Consider the following 26345-nt stretch of genomic DNA (forward strand, 5'->3'; position numbering starts at 1 on the left):
TAAACCTGACCTTTAAAATGAAGTGTGCGTGTTTTTTAATGAATCTTCTTTTATTTCATAAGTGGAAAAATCCAGGAAATGTGTACCTCAAGGGAAATCCAGTGAAATCTTAGTTCTGTGTAGAAGATAGGAGAAAGGAATAATGAAGCACTTCATGGCTATTAGGAATAGTTACTATCTTAGGTCCCCCCATACTCGCTACAGTGTTTTCATTTCTGTGTCATTTGCTGCAAAAAATGAGGTAGCGCTAATACTATCTCACCTTAAGGGCTAAGACAACTGAGGCTGAGGGCTTTGCCAAAAATCACAAAGGTTTTCTGACTTTGAAGTGCAGTGTGCATTCCTATAGCTCAGATTTCCACCCAGGGCAAATTTGATGACAATGACCATTTGATGTCAGAATTTGTTCTAGGGAAAAGGCTCGGAGGAACTCATTCACACTGGATGTGAATGACAGAGAAAGCTCAATGTATTTTTTTTTTTTTCTTATTTTTGTAGTAGTAAACCTGGGTGTTTTGTAGTTATTAAGTGTGAGAAAACGAGAGCTCTTGCACCCGAAGCTGGGCTATAAATGGTAAAGCCTACTTATTATAATTTAATGGATAGTGCTTCCAAAATAGAAATTCACTTAAATTTACCTAGTAAGTTAGGTTAACCTAGTAGTTGGGTTAAGAAATACTTTGATTAAAACCACACTGCAAAATGGGGAACCTCAATGGATTGCTTTAAACTCTTGACCTCAAAGGAAGGAAACAAACTAACCAATAATGATAACTTGGAGAGAAAAAAAAGGTTTAGGATCCAAAACAGATTCGGAGTTAACAATGTAATGATTCAGCATTTTGGAGGCCAAGTGAAACCAGACTTGTGGGATGCCCGTCAAGTGGCATCTCACTGTGTACTAGCACAGAATTTTCTCTTCCACTCCGCACGTTGTTGAATATCTTCTACCATATCTCTGCAGGACCTCCACTTAATGTTAATCCCCCTCCTAACAGCAGTCGGCCTAGGAACGCTGCGAGCTGTAGGGAATCCTTGGACATTCTTTACCAACCCCCTCCCACCCACTGGCCCCACTGCCCCCAAGCTGCGGTCCAGGTCAGTTTCTACCGACGTGCAGCCATCGCCAAGACAAAGAAGCCCCAGATTGCCTTCGTAGCCACTGCTTGGCCTGGGGTCTCCTGGTTTTTTTGTTTTTTTTAAAACACGGTAAGGAGAGCAGTAATAGTGTTTTAGCAAGAAGTACTTTCGGTCTCGGTCAATTGATCTTTAGTTATCACTATGCAAATTTACTTTATAGCCCTTATATATTTCTCGCCAAGCCACTTCACACACCAATTTCCCTACTGTGCATCGCCAGACAACTGTGGCAAGTGCCGGGAGGGAATGGGCGGGGAATGCGCGCGGTCAGCGGGCTAGAAGAGTGCCTGGGCTGCTGAGATAAGGCCCGCTCAAATATGCCTTCTGGGCCGCACCACGGATAGACCCACGGGGATCCTCTTCCCCCCATCGCGGGCCTTGACGCAGGGTGGGGCGGGGCGGGCGGACGCGCCATGTCTCAAAACCAATCGACAGCGCCGGGCGCTATTCAAAAGACCGAGGGCCCAATGGGAGCCCTGGGAAGCCAGACTGGGGGGGCGGGACGAGGAGAGGGCGGGGCCGGGGGGCGCGCGCCCGGGCTGCGGGACCGCGGGGCGCGAGAGCGCGAGAGCCGGCAGTGTCGCGCGCGCGGAACCGCCGCCGGGTAGCTGCTCAGCAACTCTCCCGGAGCTGTTCGTGTTCCCGCCGGAGTCCGGAGCAGGTGAGCGCTCGTACCCACGCCCCGCTCCCCACGGCGCAGTCTCCGAGGGGCCGGGGGGAGGCCCGCAGGGCGGGCGGGGCGGGCGGGGCGGGCGCGGCGGGTGGGCCGGGGTTCCTGGGCGCCGGGCCTGGTGCCGCGGCCTCGCCCTCCCCTTCTCCGAGTCGGTCCGTGCCGCTGCTGGCGAGGCTGAAGGTGCGTCCGGCCCGGCCAGCTGCGGAAATGGAGCTGCGGTTTTAAATTGCAGACGTTTCCCTCCATTTTGGACGCGCCGCGTCGGTGTAAAATGATGTTGGCTGGGGAGGATGAGTGGGAGGGTGACCCGCCCCGGTCCCTTTGTCCCCGCCCTGCAGCACCAGCCCTCCCAAGCCGGCTCCGAGCGCCTTTTTGACAGATTAGCGGGTGGCTTGGTGGGCCCTGCTCTCGGGGAGGCAGAAAAGGCGCGGCAGCCTGGCGGACGGGGAAGTGGGGTTGCAAAGTTGCCTTTAATTCTCGCTGGTTGTCACTGGCCTTGAGGGTCTTGGCGGTCTCTGTTCGGCTACTCTCCAGTGCTGGCTGCGCGCGTTGCATTCCCTCGCCCGGTGTTTCCGCACACTCAAGAAACGAGTACTTAGGCAGGTTTGCGTACTCCAGCTAAAGCTCGATCCTATTTTTTCATCTTTTTAAAGGCTTTAAAAAAATTCTTCGTAATGACACCTTCCGACACTGGCAAGGGACACTTAGCGCTTGATGGCAGAGGGCCTGGTTCCAGGCGGTTCCATCAAAATGATTGCACGGTCTGGTCGGGAGTCAGGCTGTGGATACTCAGAACGACCCAGTAGATACATTGGACAGCGCGTGGACAGTGCAAGGGTTCAGCCTGGAGCGAGCGAGCTTGCTCACGGGCTGTGGCGGGCATGCACCCGGCCGGAGCCCAGGTAGATCCACGCTCCTGGTCCCAGCCCTTAGGGACCTTGCAAATAAATACGTGCAAATCTGTAATTACACTTTGTAGCAACTGCCGTGGAGGAAAAGGTGTGTGTGCGCGCGCGTGTGCGGGCGCACGCGCTAATTTAGACTGGGCACCAAGTCCAGTTTAAGTTTAGTTTCTGAGAGCTGTCTAGGGAGGAGGGAAGAGAGTGAGTAGGAGGGGAATTATTGTTACCTTCAGTTCTTTCTATTGCTTAGGGGAGAAGTCAGGCCGTGCTGCCCCTACAGCCAAGAAGGTGGCGTTTCTTCTGCTTTCTGCGACAGGGGCAGGAGATAGGCCAGGGGTTCCTGTTTGGGTTTTGCCTGCCAGGCCAGCCTTGGGCCCAGGTGTTGAAGAGGGAAGCTGTCAAACTTCATTTGAGCTTCCCTTTCTCTGCCACGTTTAGACTAACTTGGGAAAGTGAGGAAAGAGGCCTCTGTAACACTGCGATCAGCAGAGAATAGCACATTCAGTTGTGCTGATAAACAGTAACATATTGGAGCTGATATGTGTGGGGATTCCAGTGCCAATTGCCACTGAAGTTAGCAAGCATGTTGTGGCTTAATAGAGAAAAGCCTGAGGGTCCCCATGTTTCCACTGCTAATGGGGAATGGAGACATTGTGTTCAGTAAACAAAATCTTTCTTTGCCAGCCTACTTGGCTAAAACCTCCCTTCTGAGGGAGGCTGATCCCTGTGTGTTTTGACTCCATCAGGTGAGCATAGCGAAGTGCACAAATGTCCTGGGGCTTTTCTGTCCTACCTGGCTAATTCACTCCTGCAGAATTAGGATGTGATGCACTGTGTGACACTTGTGTGTGGATCTTGTGCAAAGTGGAGGTGCACATAATGTTGGTAGTTTCGCCTTTTGGAACATTTGTGTGTGAGATAGTGGTTTCCGAAGGAGTGTGCTGGTTTGTTCCTATTTTTTCTTTTTTTCAGCCATTACATGAAAGATCGTTATCGAGTCCCAATTCCTAACTCTGTTTTTAAAAAAGTTTAGAGACCTAACAGATATCCACCAGCTATCTTAATTTGTTTAACCCCAAATATTTAATTGATATCAGAAAAACCTCTCTGGCATTGACCTGTGTCCAGTATTGCACAGATACTGTGTGTGTGGTGTAAAATAGGTACAACGGAAAGATGCCAAAAAATGAATTTTCCAAAAAGGACAGAATCTGCTCAAGGGCCTTTTAAAAAATCCAGGTGGCTCCTAAGTCCTGAGGGCCTGTGTTTCAAAAGTTTACAAAGAGTTGTTTGAAACTCGGATGGCATCTTCACGTAGAAAGATGTAATTGCCTTCTGCTAACCCTGGTTGAGCAATGTCAGAGAACTAGTACTAATAGCAGTGGTTTGATTTTAGGGGGTCCGAGGAGAAGGAGGGGGCACGAGAGGAGGGCACATTTCCTTCCTCTTTCTTAGTGTTTGGAGGCTCAGAGCTAAATGTTGAAATAGGCAAAACTTGCTGTTGTCACCTTCCTTTTTTGTGCCCCTCCTCCGGGTCCCAAGGTGTCTACCGCCCTCTGCTTCCCAAGTGCCCCTCATGTGACTCCTCAGCCAGGTGTGACTTCATTCCCAGAGTGTCTGGGGTCCTCCCCGTGCCCCGACCCCCCCCCCCCCCCCCCAAGCCCAAACCTTCTCATTACCACAGTGATGCTATCTCAGGTAGGTTTGGGAAGAAAGCCATCTCTTGTACCTAATGTGTAAACGGACTGACATCCTCTAATCACCACCTAAGTCTCTGTGTTTTCTTTCATCTACTGACCTAGCTCCTATCTATCTAAGCAAGTGAAGCTTGTGAAGTTTTTTCCTCAGGCGATTAACAGTGAAGAAATGTGGTGCTTGGGAAAGACATTTTCTCAGGAGGGGTGTGGTAATCTTTCTCCTTTCTTAACTCTGGAGAGTCTTCAGAAGTTCTCAAGTGTTGTTTTTGTTGACAGGAGCCGGGTGAGGATTGTATCTTTATATGTCCAGAGGATGTTTCGGGAATTGCTTAGTTGGTGGGATGAGGGTGACGTAAGGAGAGATTTTTGGGTCCTCCTGTCTGCTTCTTAGACGAGGCCCAGCTAGTTCAGTTGGTGTTGGAGCTGTCGGCAGGCACTGGTTCTGTCCTGTGGAAAGGTGAATCTGCTGGTCCGAGGAGGGAGAAACATTACTACCTAAGAGCTTGAAGCACCCAGCAGTCAGTTGATGTTTGAAAAACAGGCCTCATGTAATCCTGCAGATTGCTTGTGGCTTCTTAGAGTGTTGTTTTCATACCAGGCTTCATGGGCCACGTTTTGGTTCAGTGGAGAAGAGGGTTATAACTGGGGGTTGATGTCTGCTGTAGGCTTTTGAAAAAAGAGCTAGGATGCTGGCCCAGGTATGTGGTTGGCAGTTACTTGGTAGGCATTTGAGACTTCAGCTGTTAAGACTTGAAAGCTTGGTGAAAACCCCAAATTTGCTATTCATTTTAGATTTGGAGTTATATTGTCTTCCTGTTGGTAGGTTATAGTAATGCTAATTAACACAGCCTTGATTTTCCCAGTCTGTTGCCTAGTTTACTGTTTTTAGTAAAGGTAATTTGTTAAAAATTAGATAATACATCTTTAAAGCCTTTGTAAGACTACAATCATCCCCCCTTATCTGCAGTTTCACTTTCTGAGGTGGTCACCTGAGGTCCAATAATATTAAATGGAGAATTCCAGAAATAAATAGTTCACAAGTTTTAAATTGTGTGCCACTCTGAGTAGCGGGATGAAATCTTGGGCTGTCCCTCTCTGTCCAGCCTGGGATGTGAATCATCCCTTTGTCCAGCGCATCTTGCCCATTAATCACTTAGTAGCCATCTCGGTTATCAGATCAGCTGTCGAGATATCACAGTGCTTGTGTTCAAGTGACCCTTATTTTACTTAATAATGGCCCCAAAGCACAAGAGAAGTGATGCTGGCAATTCAGATATGCCAAAGAGAAGCTGTAAAGTGCTTCCTTTAAGTGAAAAGGTGACAATTCTTGGCTTAATAGGGAAAGAAAAAAAATCCTATGCTGAGGTTGCTGAGACCTATGGTAAGAACAAATCTTCTGTCTGTGAAATTGTGAAGAAGGAAACAGAAATTCATGCTAGTTTCGCTGTTGTACCTCAAACTGCAAGTTACGGCCACAGTGTGTGGTTAAGTGCTTAGTTAAGATGGAAAAGGCATTAAATTTGTGTCTTTAAGATATTTTGAGAGAGAGACCGACCACCTTCATATAACTTTTATTAAAGTATATTGTTATAATTGTTTTATTATTAGTTATTGTTGTTAACCTCTTACGGTGCCTAATTTATAAATTAAACTTTATCATAGGTATGTATGTATAGGAAAAAACACAGTATGTATGGGGCTCTGTACTATCTGTGGTTTCATGCATCCACTAGGGATGCCTGGGGGTCTTAGAATATATCCCTCTTGGATAAGGAGGGGACTACTGTATATGCAGAGTTATCAATCAGAAAATGTGTGTCCTTTGTGAGATTGTGCCTTGTTAATTAAAGAAGTATAGTTACTGTAGGTGGGTAGCGTTTTGCATGGTGCACATCATTTGGAGCCTTTATGTTTTGTCATATTTAATCCTTAGTGCCACTTCCGAGTACAGTGGCTGTATAAAGTGATTCCCAATGAGATATGGTGTAGCAGAAGGAACAACCTCTATGTCCTGACTCTGCCTCTTCATGCCATCTGTTTCTATGCCCTTGAACAAAACAGTTAACATCTTTAAGCTTCAGTTTTCTCACCTTTAAAATAGGAGTTGTTCACCCGCTCCTCTAGAGGCTTTTGTAGCCTGAAAGTCTTGACCAGTTAAACATTTTGGAAAGTTGTATTTTAGCGTTTAATCTATGAAAAAAGACAAATGTAAGTGAGTATGCGCTGACTCTAATTTTTTTATTTTTAAAACTATTCAGACTGATTTTCAAAATGCCAAGTAGGAAATTTGCCGATGGTGAGGTGGTAAGAGGTCGATGGCCCGGGAGTTCACTTTATTATGAAGTAGAAGTTCTGAGCCATGACAGCAACTCCCAGCTTTACAACGTAAAATACAAAGATGGAACTGAACTTGAATTGAAAGAGAGTGATATCAAGGTAAGCACTCTTTGGTTTACAGAGCATGTTTATAATGGTTGGGAAATCACTGTAGGTGTGGTTTTTAAGCTTTAGAGCAGTCAGGTCTGGCTCTCTGCAGGCATAGGGTCACTCTCCTGCTTTAGGTCAGATCCTGTTTTTTGGCTTTGGGAATGTATGAATGAGGCACAGTGCCCTGTTGCTAAGAAGCTGTCAGTCTGCTGAAGTCAGACACTTACATCGTCCTCTCCCTGGTTTAATGCACTCTGTCATTCTGTGACAGTTCGTCGTGCGTGGCGTTGGAGCACATCAAGGGTAGGGAAGGGCACTGGGTTTTGGGGAAGGCTTTCAGAGCTGAGTGCTGAGGACAGATAGGGAAAACTCAGATGACGGGGTGGGGGGACTTCCACAGCGGACAGCATGCCAAAGGCTTGGGTCGGGGGACACAGACGACCAATGCTGAAAGGGTGTGGTGGGTGAGGGCCGGAGGAGGAGAAAGAAGGAGCTAGAACTGGAGGGGTTTGGGCTTCATCCCAGACACCGAGGATTTAATCAGGAGAGTGACATTAATTAGATTTGAGTCCAAGGATTCTCAACCTATCTGGTGAGGACCTGAGCTTGCAAATATCTGGTTCATGGTATAGAAGTATTTACGTAACATACCGTAATTACTAGGCAAATGGGGGAAAAAAAAAGGTACAAAATAAAACCCTAACTTTTCACTGTCAGATTCAATAGACATAAAATTGCTTTGTCAAAATGCTATAAAAATTGCTGCCCATCTCTTCTCAGTTTCATTCCTTGCTGCAGGTCAGTAACAAACAGTTCTTGAGCCCGCAGCCTATGGATCACAGTCTGAGTGCTCTAGACCAGGGGTTGGCAACATTTCTGAGTAAAAGGACTTGTAAATATAGTTCGTGCACTGCAGGAGCAACTGTGGACATGGCTGTGTCCCAATGCAATTTTATTCATGGACACTGAAATTTGAAGTTCACATGACTCTCACATGCCACCAAGTTTCATTCTTCTTTTGATTCTGTTTGCAGTCATTTGAGAACTGTCAAGCCATTCTTCGCTCCTGTGCCACCCAAACTGGGTGGGAGGGATTTGGGCAGGGGGGTAGTTTGCCTTCCTCAGGTCTAGGTTCCTGGAAATATTAGGAGTAGGTGAGGGCAGGGTAAAACATTGCTAAGTAACCCAGTCTTGGACGCGTTTTCAAGATCTGACCGTGTTTTATTCAGAGTGAAACTGAGACGAATTTTCTTGTTATTGTTTGTGTGCTAATTTTTTTTTTGTCCTATCATCTCAGTTTTAATCAATGTTATTTGTGTCTCTTACATATGTTATTAGGAAAATGTACAACTGCTTGGTTTAGAACATTCATTTCCTGGCAATACCTTCAAAGAAGAGTTAGGGGTGGAAAGTCTGCTTTGGTCTCAGGAGAGACGGGTCATTATAGCTGAAGCTGTTATTGGCCTCATCTGATGGATGCTCAGATCCCATGAGTTCCCAGGGTGGTTTTAGAGTCACTGGTGCAGTCACTGCCATTGCTGCCCTCTGGCAGTGTGGGTCTGCGTGTGTTATGACTTATGGTGAAGCTCTGCCTTTTCTCCTCCCTCTAGCCTTTAACCTCCTTCAGGCAAAGGAAAAGTGGCTCAACTTCCAGTTCTCCCTCCAGACGCAGAGGGAGCCGCTCCAGGTCGCGCTCCCGATCCCCTGGCCGGCCCCCAAAAGGTTCCCGCCCATCCGTCTCAGCTTTGCACCAGGCTGACATTAAGGAAGCAAAGAAGGAAGCAAGGAAGGAAATATTGGAAGTTAAACTGACTCCACTGGTATTGGTACGTGTGTTTGGGAGATCTCCAACTTTACAACAGTGTTTAATCTGCCCAAATCATGTCTTCCCCTTTATGTGTACTCAAGTGATTTGCAGTTAATAATATTAAAGATTACATTAAAAAATGAATGTTTGGAAGAATAGAAGGTATAATGCTTTTAAATACCATGAAAAAGAACATTTTTAAGTTATGAGTGCAATTTAATATTGTGGTTTTTTTTAAAAAAAGCAGTGTTTAAATTTGAAATAGATGTAGATTGAACTGAATAGTTTTTATAGTGAATAAAAGTTCATGTAGAAAATAATGAGACATAACTGTATCTTATAAAAACATATTCTTGCTATCTTAGTATCATTGTACTTGATTGCTTTCCCTATTCAGAGATGATACTTTTAATGGAATTTACTTTCAGAGTTCAAGGTTGGAAATATTAGGTAGGGTGTGCAGAGCCTGGAGGACCTTGCACAATGAACATTTTAGATAGTAGACCAAATTGAAATTATAAATAAACAGAATTGAAGAAAGGTCGTTGTTTATTCTGTTCACTTAATGTTACCTCTTTTCTGGATAAAATGCACACAGATTTTTGATAACCTTAAAAAACTGGATTATTACATAGTGTTTTGTAGTCAGATTTTTAAATTTTAAGATGTTGGGCATAACCTTCTGTGTTGTATTTTCCTGCATCACTTTTTTTTTTTTTTGCTATACGCGGGCCTCTCACTGTTGTGACCTCTCCCGTCGCGGAGTATAGGCTCCGGACGCGCAGGCTCAGCGGCCATGGCTCACGGGCCCAGCCGCTCCGCGGCACGTGGGACCTTCCCGGACCGGGGCACGAACCCGTGTCCCCTGCATCGGCAGGCGGACCCTCAACCACTGCGCCACCAGGGAAGCCCTGCATGTAGCTTTGACATCACATCATCCTTATTCTTTTGGACTCCTAATTGTGATCTTTGCAGTACCTTGCCTCACTGTGTGAATACCCCGTCAATTTGCAGTCAGTACAGTTCAGGGTCAGCTGACTAGCTGTGTTACAGGATTACATTTGTGGTTGCTGTGGATTACACGTTGGAACTTTGAAAAACCGAGAGTGTAGTTTTTAGGTGGGTCCGTTTGCTGCTAAGTGGCTCGTTGGCACTTTGGTAAACTTAAGTATATGTTGAATGCTGTCACTGCTCAGTTAGACCTTGATTTGAACTAGAACTTGATACTATATTAATGCCATCTTTTGACAGCTGGCCTCCCAAAAGATATATTTGTCTTTTTAATTAATCTGTCAGTGACTTTAAAAGAGCAAAGTCACCTATTTCAGCCATACATTGCCTGGAAAATGTTTTGTCAGCGAAAGTCCTTCCTCTGTACAGTCAGTAAGAAATTCCCTCCACTGCTTGAAGAGAATGACATTCAAGGAAAGAGACTGAATTGAGAAAGGAGACATTAGGGAGAGAAAATGTAAGGTTAAATAGAAATAAGGCAGATGAAATTCAGAAAGTAGGCAGTTTGTAGGTTACTAGTAATACTCCATAAGTAGCCACTATTTCTTAATTTCCTGTTATTAGCTGTTTGGGGGCCGTGAATGTCTTTTCCTCTTTTTTTTTAACCAGTTAATGAGCTGATTTACCAATTTTTACTGTATCTACCTCTCATAGTGAATATTATTAGAGCATCTGTTATCGAACAGTGAAATTATAAGATTTAGTCTAATTTTGTTTAAAAGATGGAAGATCTTATGTGGAAACCTCTACTGTAAGAGCCAATCTTTTGAAGATTGGGAAATTCTAATCAATTTTATTCCATTTCATTTTTTTAAAAAGTGGGCTGAAATTCTTCAGCATTACGGCTGTGAAAATCTTTGGTTGGTTTTATTGGTTGGTTTCACAATACTGAACTTTTACCATCATGTACCTTTTTACTAAGTTATCATTCTTATGGTTAAAATGTTTTATATTCTTCAATTTAGAAGCCATTTGGAAATAGCATCAACAGATATAACGGGGAGCCTGAGCACATAGAGAGGAATGACATACCTCACAAAAACACGCAGGTACAAAGGGGTTCATTTTCCTCTCAGGTAATTTTTTTCCTTGTTAAAGTGACTTTCTCTGAAGAAGCACATTGAAAACCATCATTTTTCTTAGAATCTTTTCTAAGATTCTGTTCTTAAATTAAGACTGAGTATAATTTAACAAATTTATTCTTATTAGTGTATATGGCTAGACTAAGAGGCTGAATTACTTAATGTGGTAGCATTAATGATACTTACTGACTACAGATATTTAATACTTTTTATTTTTTAAATAGGAAAAATTCCCTTTGTCACAAGAGAGTAGTTATATACCTACACAGTATAGCCTTCATCCACGAAGAGAAGAGGTCAAATTAAAAGAAATAGATTCAAAGGAAGAAAAAATTGTTACAAAAGGACCTACGTCACTGAGAACCTTTGAAGCGACAGCCACACAGCAGAAGGACTTAGAATTTGGAGGAGTACCTGGTAGGCATCAGAACCGGCCTAGGGAGGGCAGGCAGGGTGGGCAAACGCTGGTTGCGATAAAGTGAGCAGGAAAGGGCTTTCTCTGAAGAAATCTGAAGGCGGCCAGGTAGTGAGCCAGGTGGGAGCCTGGGGAAGAGTTTCCAGTCAGAAGGGACAGCAGGTGCAAAGGCCCGAGTAGGAGCATTTTTGAGGGTTATCATGGAGTAGAAAGGGTGCCATTGTGGCTATATTTGAAACTTTTAGCAATCTTTTTTTTTTTTTTTTTTTTTTTTCGGTACGCGGGCCTCTCACTGCTGTGGCCTCTCCCGTTGCGGAGCACAGGCTCCGGACGCACAGGCTCAGCGGCCATGGCTCACGGGCCCAGCCGCTCCGCGGGATGTGGGATCTTCCCGGACCGGGGCACGAACCTGTGTCCCCTGCATCGGCAGGCGGACTCTCAACCACTGCGCCACCAGGGAAGCCCTTTAGCAATCTTTTAATAGGTTTTGAGCAAAGAAGTGCAAAGAAGTGATGAAAGGAAGGTTGGTATGACTTGTATATAGGAAGGACGGTGAGCTATTCGTGACTGGGAAATCTGCTAATAATCAGATCTCAGTGACAGGGCCTGGCTTGGCAGTAGCACTGGGAATAAGCTGCATGCATCCAGTGGGTTCATGGTGTCTACACTACCTGTTAGACAGGTTGCTCTTGAGGGTCAAAGATCTGAAGCATTCAGAGGCTTGGAGTTATTAAGTGGGTGGAGCTGGTGAGGTCTTGTGACTTAGTAAAAGAAAGTACTTCTTGGTTAAATGGTTCAAAATCCTGCATGGCTTAACTGCTTTGTATTTTGTAATTTATAACCCTTGGCTAACTGAATCTGTTAAAGATGGTGTCCATTATCGCTTAAAAGTCTGCACACATGTAACGTGAACGTGATACTATTTTAATTGTTGGAAACTTAGGGGTATAAAGTTTTTTGTTCTTTAAAGATCAGACCGATAGTTTTTAGATGTTCCAATCTTCAAGTTTTTAGATGTTCCAATCTTCAGTTTGCTGGAGTTTCAACATGTTTGCTCCCATAGTGGTTGGATTTTAAATGTTTTAGAGCTTGGTTTCTGAGGTGGAATTTAGCTCTTCAGTGCTGGGCATTTGCTGTTTTACTACCTTCATGCCTGTGGTTGCTTTCCCACAGGATGTGACAGGTAGAGTTAAGACTTTCTAATGATGCATTAAAAATTGGTTTCAAACAGCTAGCCAGACTTGAGTTTCGACCTTAGAAATTCAAGTGATTTTTGAAAAGAATAAAATAAATAAAATAACCTGGATTGAAATTAGAGCCTTGAATGTTCACTGATTATTTTGCAGGTGTTTTTCTCATCATGCTTGGCCTGCCTGCTTTCCTCTTCCTGTTGCTGTTGATGTGTAAACAGGAAGAGCCCAGTCTTCTGAATTTCCCGCCTCCTCTGCCAGCTTTGTACGATTTATGGGAAACCAGGGTATTTGGGGCCTACCTCCTCTGGTTTTTCCTTCAGGCTCTGTTCTACTTACTGCCGATTGGGAAGGTAAGGGTTTGTTGGTGGGGCGTATGGTATTATGAGATTTTCTTCCCCTCGTTCCCATGTTTATATAAAGACATTTATAGTAGTTTTAAGGTTAAAAGCTGTCCTTGGTCATAACTACCCAGACTTACTTAGTTTTAGTTTGTTAAGCGTTTACTCTTGTATTCTGTAACACATACTTATTAAGCGAAACTTAAAAGAATCTGATTGAGGGTTCTTGTGTATCTTTCCAAACCAAATAGAGAAGAATAAGCCATTTTTCAAAATAGCCTGACTAATGGTAGAGGTGGCTGGGAAAAAAAAATTCCCTCTCACTATATGTCATTTCAGATGCAGAATTTTAAATTACCAGTTGATAAGCTACTGAGCTCAATGGACTTTAGTCCGTATCTTTTACTTTTTCTTTTTTTTTTTTTAATATGATGAGTTTCTGATTTTCATCTCTTTCAGAAATCTGTTGTCTGGACCATTGAATGTTCTTTTCAGACTCATGCAGTGTCTTTAAAACTTGTCCTCATTGCTAAGTGTAGTTTTTTCTTCTTTCATTAGAATACTCTACTTGGATATATTTAAAAGAACATGAGATTCCCTAATCAATAAATAATTCATTTAAAGATCTTGTTCTTAGAGCTTTGCAAGTTTGCCAACTGTCTGTAAACCAAAGGATCAGTTTTATTAGGAGTGGCAAATGCCAGTGATAGGAGGATAGAGCTGCAGACTTGAAATACTTTGGAACCTCACCATAACATTGGCTCTTGTGATGTGAACCTTCAGGTATTTTTGTGATAAGGCTCTAAAGTAAAAAATCACAAATTCAGATAAACTCAGGTAAAGCTAGTTCAAACTAGATAATATTTATTGAGAAAAGCAGTTTTGATGGTTAAAAAATATATATGTATATGTCTGTATCTATAGCTATATATATAGATAGCTATATATCTATTTTTTTCCCCACAGACTAAAACCCAACGCAGTAGTTGTTAGATACCTTTAATAGATAAGGATCATTTGAAATTAGCCTGTGGGGTTTTGCTAACCCTATAATCTCAGACAGATACTACATTTCTCCTGGGTTCCCTTTCATAGCTAATGAAAGGGTAAAGTAGTTTGGCCCAAGGCAAGTGATACTGTATTAGTATTTTACAATTTATAATGAATTGCACTATTTCTGAATAGTTATTTTGGGGAGTAAAATGTAGCTGCCGTTGGGCAGGTGGACTTTTTCTCTTAACTCATCCTGTTCAAGTAGTGTGTTTCTTGAGTACCTTTTTTATGGGGATGCTGTGGGTGATCCAGATGAAGAGATGAAATGGTCCAGTGGACATGCTCTCGGTCTCTTATTGGAGATAAAAGAATCACATGAAATTATTGAATAACTAAGTGAGCGTATATGTATCAATAGCAGAGCAAGTAAGTATATGAGTCTGTATCATCAAATAGCACATGGGCCTTGGGATTGGGTAAGTGGGGTTGAACCCGATTGAAAGGATGACACCAACGTGAGATAGTGGAGTTGTATTCTGCTTTGTAAGCAGTGGGGAGTCATTGAAGAGTTTTGAGCTAGAGATCGACTAGATGTACATGTTTTTGAAAACACATCTAGTCTTGTGGTGGGACATGGGATCATTGGGGGAGAGTGGCTATTGCAATAGTCTCAGTACACGGAGGAGTCATTACTAGATTTGTATTTGAGATAAATTCCTGAAGGTGGAATTACTTTACCTAAGGGCGTGCCATGAAGATTTTTGAGACTTGTTACTAAAGTTTCCTACTAAAAGATGATCCTCCTTCTTGGGCATGTTGAAATTTAGGTGATTTTACAAGACATGTATATCATGGTAAAGTGTTGTGCTTTTACAATTTTAAATTAAAAAAAAAAACCTTTTCTTTTAAGGTTGTAGAAGGAACACCTCTTACTGATGGAAGAAGACTCAAGTACAGATTAAATGGTGATTTTTTTTTTTTTTTTTCCAAGACTCAAATTGATGACTTGATAGCTCAGACTTTTGGGTGCTGTACTCTTTAAACTGTCAAAGCTGATTATGCCAGAGGAGGAAATGGTAAATTTCTCTCAGTAGTCAGAAGAGCATGCAAGTAAACTGCTTGCACCTGCAGTCGATATGTCAGAATTATGCCATGTTAAGTAACAAGCCACTCAGTCACTGTTTTCCACTCTGCAGTTTTATTTTCTTAATAGCATTTATCGCTCATTGAAGCAATTTTGACTGTGTATCTTATCATCCTGAGTCATCCCCATGGCCTAAGAAGTTCTGCACCGATGTGGGCTTCCTGGCCACTCCTGCCCTCCGGAGCTCTTGCTCTTTTGCTCCAGCCACTGGCCTCCGGGCCGTCTCTAGGCTACATTCTCAGTGCTTTTGCCTGGAAAACTTTCCCCCAAAGTGTTGGCTGCTTCATCCCTGATGTGTCTCTGCTCAGAGGAGCCCTCAGATCCCTTTCTTTCCTTTACCCTGCTTTATTTTCCTCTATGACAGGTCTTCCTGACATCAGTGTACTTGTCTCTTCACTGGGGTCTCCCTACTAGAAGGTGGCTTGTGGGCAGGGACTTGGCTGTGTTCATTGTGGTACCCTTTGTGGTGCCAGCAAAGGGACTGGCCTGTAGGAGGCGCTTGTTGGTAGGAGCCCTGAGTGGATGGAGTGGAAGTCTCGATGAGCGTCTCAAGAAGTGGGCATTGTCCCTCCTGACGTGGGCACCTCCTGGGGTAGGAGTTTGTGCTGAGTAAAAGGAACAGTCCACCTTTGGCACGTGAAGACTTTGATAAAGTACAGTTAACCTGCTTTTAAGAAATACGGGTATAGTGTAGTTATCCTTAAATGATTTTCCATTTTAACTAGACTGAGTAGACTGTTTTCCTTTTCTTGGGAATTATATTGTAAATTTTAATTCTTGGCCTGTTTTAATCCTATCACTTCTCACCTTTCGAACTGTGGATACTTTTTTCAGTGACTCATCTAGCATCCACTGTATCTGAAATCACTCGACTGGGCTCTAAAAGGGAAGCCAGAGGTATTTTAGATGACTGCCTCTTGTGCCAAGTGGGTAAGGCGTTGAACCTAGCTCTGCGCCCGACCCCTGGTAGATGCTTAGCACTGACTTGCTGCTACTGTCAGATACTTTGTTTACTTTTACCAGATTCCTTGCTGCTGGAACCAGGTTTAGAATCTCGAACACACCCTCTCCTGCGCCTTGCGGCCTCAGTGAGGCCAAGCCTGGGGAGGGGTGGGGTGTTCCCTTTGGGCCATCAGGTCTGTCGCTGTTCGTGTTTTGCGGGCTTCTCTCTAGGTACCCACTTACTTCTCGTCTAAGTGCTCTCCTTTTCTGTTTTTGCTTCCCTCTGAGGGCGTGGCTCACTCGGAGGCTGAGAACACTAGTACTGGGCTCAGAGCTGTCGGAGCAGGCAGGCAGTGGCTGAACTAGTTGCTTCATCCTTCCTTTGAAAATTTCCTCGTTACTCTGGTTCTAGTATTACGAGATTTTACCATCATCAACTAAGGAGAGTCCTAAGACATTTTGAATAATTTAATCCACGTAGGCTAGAGAGCAAGAAACTGCTTCATCTACCATTCTTTTCCTTTAATATTCATAAATTTTATGAGCATTAAATGAATGCTTTACAAAGTTAAAGAAAGTTTAAAAAGTTAAAAGTTACTCTTCGGAGTAAACCTGACACTGTGGAAAATGTGGACTTAAATAATAAATTAGAGATGACCATTTGACTTTACAAAAGCTTTGGTTTTAGAATTCTTACAGAAATAACACCTATGTCTTTTCTGTGTGAGACTGTTTTTATCCAAATGTGATTTGACTGCTTACTCAGAGAACAGTTTTTGCAGGCACTCAGCTCCTGAAAGGAAAACTGTTTCTTGGGTCCAAAGAAAAAGCAGCCAGTACACTCAGCTTCTGCCTGTTGAGCCATAGCAGGGCTAGCTCGGAGCAGGAGTTCCTCCTGCGGGGCCTTGTGGGTGCTTTTGACTTCGGAATGAACATCTGTGGGCCTGACAGTCCCTCCCTGACATCCCCACTCGGCTGGTCCCCTCGGTCTCCTGCCTGGCCCTGGGGAACATTTGGGTTGTGGCCTCTTCTTTGAGGGCAGGGTCTTGAGGTCTTTGGGAGGTAGAGTACGACCAGGATCCTTTGAAACCCTTATTGATAAGTTATTTCGGGTAAAAATATTTATAATTTATAACCACCAACATTGCCCTAAAGGCTTTAAAATGTGTGTTTGGCCCAGCTCTGTCAATAATTAGCCATTTGACTTTCACCTCAGGGGTTTGGATTATGTGAATTTTGAGGTTCTTTTCAGCTTTTTAATAGTGAATTTCTGTGCACTTCTTTTCAGCTCTCTCTTCATTAAAAGCAGGTGACTGTTCACAATGAAAAATAATAACTTAAGTATGAGAATATCTCACAAATTGTGTGCGAGATACAGCATCTGTATTGAAGGCTGCTAACCTCAGGGGCACTGCTCGTTCATATATTTGTATGTGTGTAGCCTGAATAATGAAACGAAGATTTTACAAAATAATGTTGTATTATTTTATAACGGTGTAAATCCAATGTGAACCCTGGGCTAACATTAATTTTCGGCCCTCCTCCCCGCCCCTTTTTCCTTTTAAGGATTCTACGCTTTTGTCCTGACATCTGTACTCGTCGGAGCATCTTTCTTCTGGGATGTAGAGCTTTATTATGTGTACAGTCATTTCCTTCAGTGTGCACTTGCAGCCACCGTGTTTTCTGTGGTCTTGAGTGTTTATCTCTACGCCAGGGCTTTGAAAGCGCCCCGGGATGAACTGTCGCCGGCCAGCTCTGGTGAGCAGTGTTAGAACACGGGTCCCACAAATGCCTCTCCACACCCTCACCCCACTGGCCCCTCAGCATCTGTTTCTAGGCTTTCATAGAATTCTCTTCTCGCTTCAGTTTATGAGAGATTGAAGAGAAATAGGAAAAAAAAAAAGGAAAAGGTGAAAAAGTTTAGAGAAAAATAAAAGGAAGAAAATCTGATTTTTTCCCCTTGTGTTTTCCTATTTGTTTCTTCTTCCTTTTTTTAGTCACTTGATGACAGTAAGACATTTTAACAACTTACAGCATTTTAGTAACATTAGTAGTATAACAATTTAGGACAAATATTTTTTGTCCAAAATAGTGAACATCCTTTAAAAAAAAAAACAACCAACAAATAATAGAGATTACAAATTGGTTGATTCTAACCTAAAGTACTTAAACATTCAAAAAAATTAAGTGGCTTATTTTTAAAATGGTGAGTCTACATTTAAAAAAGCTCTGGTTCCCTCAAAATCTAGGAATCTGGCCCCATAGGCCCCATGCCTATAGCAGCATGGATGTTTCCGGATGGGGCCAGCATCCCCTGCCCCCTGTGTCCTCACGGCCCCTCTTGGCTCTCACCACCATGCCTTTCCTCTCTGGCTGTTTGCCAGGCTCCTGGAGGTGATTGAATTGTGACCCTGGAGAGTGGACAGCAGTGCAATTTTAAAGCCTCATAATTGGGTTTGGAATACTGTTTGGATAAGGACTTTTCCCTTCATAGGAAATGCTGTCTATGATTTCTTCATTGGCCGTGAGTTAAATCCTCGGATTGGTACTTTTGATCTCAAATACTTCTGTGAATTGCGCCCCGGATTGATTGGATGGGTATGTCTTTTTTTAAAAATTTCAGTTCAGTAGTACAAATTAGTCTTGCATTTGGAAAGGATTGTAGACAATGTTAAAGTAAGCTGTGGGTGGTATGTTTTTAGGAATAATCACAGCATTGCATAAATCTGTCTCCTTAAAATATTTTCTTGCTGTAAATATAGTCCAGAGGGATAAGATGCCCTGTTACAGGTTATTAAACATTAAAAGAGTTTGTTTTATTTTGATTATATCAGTTTATGTTTATGTAGGAAAATAATAGAGTATGAATTAAGAAAAAATGTATTTTCCTCCCCTTTAAAAAAATGTATTTTGACTTAATTTTAGACTTGTTCGAGTTGCAAAAATAAGGAGTTCCTTCATACCACTCTCCCCAATGTTAATTAACATCTGGCAGAACCATAGTATAGTTACAAAAAACAGCAATTAAAAAGAAAAACGGCCCACAAATTAACATTGTTACAGTAGTATTAATTAAATCCCTAGACCTTATTTGAGTTTCACCAATGTTTCATGCTGTTGGCCATTTCCTGTTCCAGAATCCTCTTCAGGGTCCGACAGTGCATTTATTTGTTATTTGGCCTTAGTCTCCTCTAGTCTGTAACAGTTGCTAGTCTTTCCTTGTCTCTCATGACCTTGACACTTTTGAAGATACTGGTCAGTTATTTTGTAAGAGTGTCCTTCAGTTTGGGTTAGTCCAGTGTTTTCTCATGATTGGAGTGTTATACGTCTTCGGCAAGAACACCACAGAATAAGTGTCCATCTCAGTGCATCTTATCAAGGGACTCCTGAGATCGATATGTCTTATCACTGATGGTGGCGTCTCGGTAAGGTGGTGTCTGCAGCTTTCTCAGCTGGGAAGTTACCACCTTTCTCTCTGTAGAAACTATACCTGCCCCTTTTATTTCAGGTGGTCATTAACCTGGTGATGCTTTTGGCTGAGATGAAGCTACAGCATCGCACTGTTCCATCCTTAGCAATGATTTTGGTCAACAGTTTCCAGCTCTTGTATGTGGTGGATGCTCTCTGGAATGAGGTAATTAATTTTAAGAGCTTTGGAGTCAGATGGCGTTGAGTGTGGGTGATTGACCTGACCCCTCTGAGCCTCAGCTTCTTCCACACAAAGTGAGGAGAACATAACCTGCCTGCAGGGCTTGTGAGGATTAAATGGGTTGCGGATCCATGTGACGCATTGAGCTGACACACAGTGAGCACTGACAGAGGGTAGGTGTCGAGAACTTTGGTGATACTTCCGTGTATGTCAGCTGCTAAATATTTAAGATCTGTGGATCTTGGCTTTGTGGGTGTGACCGATTCATATAAATAAAACTTTATTTATATGAATTAATGAGCATTAATTTCTTAATGATTCTATCAGATGAAAATGGATGGACAGATTATCGTCGAGTTAAGATAGTGTTCTTTGGACTGTCAGATTGCCCTTTATAGTTCTTAAATAAAGGGGGAGATGTTTTATTGTTGGTGTTTCAGAATAAAAGAGTAGCTCTGATTAGATGGATATAAAACCAGAAATCATGATACATTGAGGAAACCAGTTTAAATAAAGCTAATTTCCTAACACTTGGCTTTTCTCATACGTTGATACATCGTCAGTTTTTTCCGCTACTTGAAGACTGGTTAATGTTTGCTAATCTCGGTCTCACCTAACTATATTCCTCTTGAAAATAATTTCTTCCTTGGGTCTATTTTACAACTGTTTTATCATTTACTGTTATCTTTGTCATCATCTCCAAATTCCAAGTTGAGTTTCCTTTCAGTTTGGAAAACGAAATTGGCAGCCCTATGTCATAATGTTACAAAATAAATTCTCTTGGCAGCCTGTTGACATTTTGAGAGAAGGTCCGTCTCCTTTAAGGTGTTTTTTAAAAACTGTCTTATTTGGTCATATTCAAATTAAAAAAAAAAACCCAATTCTTGTAAATGCACTTAGTCTTGCCAGTTGTAGGTCTTTCTTTGATTATGTAATAAAGGGTTCCTAAGAAGATGGTAGGTTACATTTTACAAGTCAGGTGATATTTCCTCTGTTGCTTTATCACCTCAGAGATTTTTTTTTTTTAACTTCCTGTCTGGAAGCTTTTCAGCGGTGAGTAATTCTTCCTTCTCGTTTTCTGTCGTGTCATGGTAGTCACTTTTGAAGTGACTTAGAAATTCACATTTTCTAGAGATTTAAACAAACATTGATTTCTGTTAATTAACAGAAAATGTTTGTATTTTAAGGCAAAAGTGTTAAGGCAGTTTTTCACCAGGGGTAGTGGATTAAAGTTGGGAAGTTATTTTTTTAAACATGTTATCAGTATCTCAGCCAGATTATAGTAGGCTTCTTGAAGAAAGGACTTGATCTTACGATTTTCTTTAGTATCTGGCACACTTTCGGGCAATTAGTAGATGCTTAATAATTTTCTTATTAGATTGGGTGATAGAAATTCTTCTACGTGTTGATATGCCACACCTCAGAAAGTGGAGAATACGAACTTAAATATAAACGACCCTTCCTGTGAGCCTCCGCTGGCTGTCTGGCAAATCCCCTGAGGCCCCAGGAACTGGGTAGGGCTGAGGGTTCTGCCCCTGCTGGCGCCAGCTGCTCACACCTTGTCCGTCGCTCACTGCCCACTCCCGTGTGCCCTGTCGTCATCACTGGTCTGCTCTTGTACCTGCTCCCGTGTGCGTAAGAATAGGCGCTCTTCACTATAGGGTGAACCAAAGGGCCTGGAGTTGTTGCATCCATTTTTCTGTTCCATGGTCCTTTTGCTTGCTTTCTGGGAAAAAAAATGCGTTTTGGAGATTATCACACTTTTTCTTTAACCTAGAATATTGATTTTTAAAAAATTTTAATTATATTGGAGTATAGTTGATTTACAATGTTGTGTTAGTTTCAGGTGTGCCGCAAAGTGATTCAGCTATACATGTATTCATTCTTTTTTAGGATCTTTTTGCATATAGGTGATGTTCCCTGTGCTATACAGTAGGTCCGTGTTGGTTTGATTCTTCAGCAGAGCTTACTTATACTTGCTAATTTTTCTAGTCAGCGGGGAGTACTGGTGTCAGAGGCAGATTAGAGATGCCCTTGGGCAGGGCCATCTCCACTTCCAGAGCCGGGCCTGCAGGTTTCTGGTCCAGGGGGATCTGGCTGCTGGCTTGCGCTGACCAGATCCACACGAGAGTGCGTTCAGGTCCTGATTTACCCTGAGCAGCGAGGCAGGCATTTTCCCATGTTGCTGGCTAGTGTGGAAAAGCTACACGAAAAGCCAGATTGCTATCAGAAGTTGGGTTGGTGCATGTGTGCTGGGTGCAGGGGTGGCAGGTGGAAACCCATGCTCCCAGCCTTCCATCTTCTAGTCTAGTGGCGAGAGTCGCTTATTTACAGGACAGTCACGTCGTCGCTCCAGGCTTCAGCAAGTGGTGGGTGGTGGCATCTGAGAAGTGCCTTGTCTAGGGGGAGGGTTGAGGAAAGCAGCACGGGCGAGGCTTCAGCTGAAGTTGGAGCGGGGTGTTCCAGGCAGAGGCATGGGGGCACAAGGGGCGTGGGCAGCTCCGTTGTTTCAGGATCGTGGAGGGAGAGGGTAGAGCGACAGGAGAACAGAATGATACACGTGCCAAGGGAACCAGATCCCCACTCCCACTTTAAAACGGTGTTGGTTGGCGTACTTTCCCTTAGCCCTTTATAAATTTGACTATAAACTAGAACTTTATTTGAATACTTTAAACATAGAAGCTTTTGTCCCCCAAAGTTTAAAAAAAATTTCTCCCCCTCCATACCCTTATAGGAAGCACTGTTGACAACCATGGACATTATCCATGATGGATTTGGATTCATGCTGGCTTTTGGAGATTTAGTGTGGGTTCCATTTATCTACAGCTTCCAAGCCTTTTATTTAGTCAGTCATCCAAATGAACTGTCTTGGCCAATGGCTTCTCTAATCATTGCTCTGAAACGTGAGTATTAACTCCGGTCTCTGTGTATTAAATATTGTGTGTGCTGAGTCTGTTGTGCTGTGGTAGCTACATATTTATAGTGTGCCCTTTTATTTATTTTTAATTTTTTTTCAAGTCCGAATGGCTCTTCTTATTATAATAAATGGATAAATAACCACTTAGTCCCAACAACCCAATTAAGTACTAAGTAACCAAGTTCATGTTTATAAAAGGGACAAATATGGCAGAGTTATGTACAAGAAAATGCTGTTATACAGCTTGATAGCTGGGAACAGCTATCAAGCGATAGGACACAACTACAGATCTTATCAGAATGAGGTGACTGAGAAAAACAAGGCTGATGGGAGGGAAGAACCGAAGACACAGACATAATAAGATATCATCTTAGGTAGCAGGAGGCATCTGGAGAATGGGGCTCGATGCTAGCTTTGACACTAGCTGTGTATTCTTGTACAGGTTACTTGTTTTCTCTGATCCTTGAGCTCTTTTGGAAAATCAGGATTGAATTTTAGTCTTTCCTGGACCTTTTTTTTTTTTTTAAACATCTTTATTGGAGTATAATTGCTTTACAATGTTGTGTTAGTTTCTGCTGTATAACAAAGTGAATCAGCTATACGTATACATATATCTCCATATCCCCTCCCTCTTGCATCTCTCTCCCACCCTCCCTATCCCACCCCTCTAGGTGGTCACAAAGCACCGAGCTCATCTCCCTGTGCTATGCGGCTGCTTCCCACTAGCTAGCTATTTTACATTTGGTAGCATGTATATGTCCATGCCACTCTCTCACTTTGTCCCAGCTTACCCTTCCCCCTCCCCCGTCCTCAAGTCCATTCTCTATGTCTGCATCTTTATTCCTGCCCTGCCCCTAGGTTCATCAGAACCATCTTTTTTTGTAGATTATACATATGTGTTAGCATACGGTATTTGTTTTTCTCTTTCTGACTTCACTCTGTATGACAGACTCTAGGTCCATCCACCTCACTACAAATAGTTCATTTTCGTTTCTTTTTATGGCTGAGTAATATTCTATTTTGTATATGTACCACATCTTCTTTACCCATTCATCTGTCGATGGACACTTAGGTTGCTTCCATGTCCTGGCTATTGTAAATAGAGCTGCAGTGAACATTGTGGTACATGACTCTTTTTGAATTATGGTTTTCTCAGGGTATATGCCCAGTGGTGGGATTGCTGGGTCATACGGTAGTTCTATTTTTAGTTTTTTAAGGAACCTCCATACTGTTCTCCATAGTGGCTGTATCAACTTACATTCCCACCAACAGTGCAAGAGGGTTTCCCTTTTCCCCACACCCTCTCCAGCATTTATTGTTTGTAGATGTTTTGATGATGGCCATTCTGACTGGTGTGAGGTGACACCTCATTGTAGTTTTGATTTGCATTTCTCTAGTGATTAGTGATTAGCGTGCCCTTTTAAATGGCCATGATTGGCTCAGGTTTGAAGTAATCTGTGATGGATGAGTTGAGTAATAAAAAGATTCTTGCATCTTACAAAGAGAATGGATGTTTCTTTCTTGGGTTCTCAGTGGTTCTTTAAACATAATTTTAAATAAACCATTTGGTTTTAAAATTTATTAAATTTAGTTTAAAATAATAAGTTCACTTAAAATTTTATTGTCTTAGTAATGATTCATTTTTTCTGTTGAGTGCCTGCCCTTTCTGGTAGCACCTTAAAAAGTAGGGCGATTGGTCTTGCCTTCCTAGAGCTTGCATTCTAGCGGGAGAAATAAGACGCTCAGACACTGCATTGAGTAGTAGGAAGAGTCTAGAGGAGGGACTTACAGACCGAATATGATGGGAGTTTAAGGTACAGAGTGCATCTCTCTGGGGGAACATCAGTGTAAACCTATTGGAGGATATGGTGCAGTGGGGAAAAGTGGGATGGGGAGGTAGATACATCGGACAGAGGGAACCACTTGGCCAGGGTGGATGCTGGAGACGAGCGAGGAGAACACTTTGGCCGGGTGCTCGTGGGTTAGCTTCAGGACGGCTTTTCTTTCGTTTCACTGTTGGTTAAACACCTCCGCCAGAGGGAGGGCAGGGAAAATTAGCACTGGACTTCAAATATTGCTAGTTTTGCTACACTAATCAGTATTTATGGTAGAAGAAGAAATTCAAGCTATTGGTTGAAACTAAGATTTAGTTTCTTCATTGGTTTGGTTAAGCGTGCCTGTGTGTTATTCAAGACAGGATATGTATATTTTACAGTTAAGCTAAAAATAGGGAGTAGAGTTATTTCTTACTGCTTTATTGAGGACTGATAATAAATAGTGATATGTCAGGGCCTCTTAATTTTGACATTTCGGAATTTGAAATAAAGCCACCAACTTGGAGGCTTACAGTGGGATTCGGCATATGTTTATGTACAAGTTGTTCTGGCGCAGATTCTGAGCTATAGTTTTATTTAAAAAGCATTCATGTTGTGGCCAGTAGGTATCATAACTAACAGATGAACTCCAGTATTGATTTTATTGTAATGTGGGCTGCATTCGATTTTTATTCATGGATGTAACTATATTTGTTAGTTTTGCCTTCAAGGTAGATGATGAAAGCTGTACGATAGTGAGATATCGGGATCATATCTTCTTTTGACCTAAGATTGAGAGGTTTTGAATTGTTAAGAAATCAAGCTATTCTGTACTTTGCAAATTTCCTTGGAGCACAGGAATAATTTCTAAATGAAATTACAGATGCTTTTAAATAAAGATTAAAGCTAAATTGTTAACAAATGAAATTTTAAAAAAATTACAGTGTGTGGATTTGTGATCTTCCGATGTGCAAATTCTCAGAAAAATGCATTCCGGAAAAATCCCACTGATCCAAAGCTTGCACGTAAGTATTGGTTTATATTTATAGTATTTATACCACATAAAGATTCTATGTCTGTTTGTCTAGAGGTCATTAAAAATGTATTTTTATTTTTGTATAGATTTAAAGACCATTCATACTTCAACAGGAAAAAATCTTCTCGTTTCTGGATGGTGGGGTTTTGTTCGCCATCCCAATTACTTGGGTGATCTCATCATGGCCCTGGCGTGGTCCCTCCCATGTGGTAAGCATTTAAGAAGAGAACTGATTTGACTATTTCTCCGGCCACCACAGGATGTGTGTGTGCTCGTTGGGTCTGGGTGTCGCCTCTTGGAGGTCTGGGTTGCCCGTTCCCCGTCTGGGCGCTGCGCTTTTGTGTATCCAGCACCTCACTCATCCAGCGTCTGAGGGGAATTAGGAATTCACCGAGCCTGAAGTTTTACTCTAAACTTCTGCAAGCAAAATTTTAAGTTTTAAGCTGTGCCTGGTAGCTTTTTTTCTAAGAAGAATATGTAGAAATTAACTTTCTATATTTGTGACTCAGTGTACGTAGATTCTGAAAAACTCCGGTTCTTAAGAAGAAGAAAAGGCGCACTCTGTTTTGTTTGTGTTAGTGTCAGCCCATACCCTGCAGTGCTGTCTGCCCTGCCCACCCTGCCCCTCACGGGTGGCCTGCCGTCCTCTTCCTGAGCACCGGCGGGGAGGAAACGGGGAGATTTGCTTTAAATACAGAGGTTCTGATTTTGAAGGATTGTTAGGGTGGATTAATCACTGTTCTCTGAATAGCTTTTAATTCAAATACTACCTCCTGCCACACACTAGTGGGATTTTATGAACCGGTGTAGTTGTTTCCCCCATTGGAGAAAATGAAGTAACGGGATGGTCCATTTTTAGACGATTTGGGGACCAGCAGGAAACAATACTGTGTAGTTGTGTAGTGATAATAAAAATACCTAGTACTATTTACTGTTGCTGTCCCCAGGTTTCAATCACATTCTTCCTTATTTCTACGTGATTTATTTCACCATTTTGCTGGTGCACCGGGAGGCTCGTGATGAACGCCACTGTAGGAAGAAGTACGGCCTGGCGTGGGAGAAGTACTGCCAGCGCGTCCCGTACCGCATATTCCCATACATCTACTGATTCTGGTCTAGGCGCTGTCTAAATGCTCCTGCAGTTTTGGTTCCATTGGCAAAAAAA

At 42.6% G+C, this 26345-nt stretch overlaps 1 protein-coding gene across 1 annotated transcript; it reads left to right on the plus strand.

Moving 5' to 3' along the window:
• The first annotated feature begins 1698 nt into the window (after positions 1-1698).
• On the plus strand, positions 1699-26345 carry LBR (lamin B receptor). Its single transcript, XM_065875905.1, has 14 exons — positions 1699-1801; positions 6671-6848; positions 8450-8665; positions 10623-10706; positions 10964-11156; positions 12501-12697; positions 14589-14643; positions 17331-17522; positions 18259-18362; positions 19273-19398; positions 22148-22316; positions 25089-25169; positions 25267-25389; positions 26128-26345. Exons 2-14 carry the CDS (start codon positions 6684-6686, stop codon positions 26286-26288), a joined length of 1866 nt encoding a protein of 621 aa, XP_065731977.1. The 5' UTR covers positions 1699-1801; positions 6671-6683; the 3' UTR covers positions 26289-26345.

This window comes from Phocoena phocoena, chromosome 1 (genome assembly GCF_963924675.1).
Source record: "Phocoena phocoena chromosome 1, mPhoPho1.1, whole genome shotgun sequence".
Lineage (NCBI taxonomy): Eukaryota > Metazoa > Chordata > Mammalia > Artiodactyla > Phocoenidae > Phocoena > Phocoena phocoena.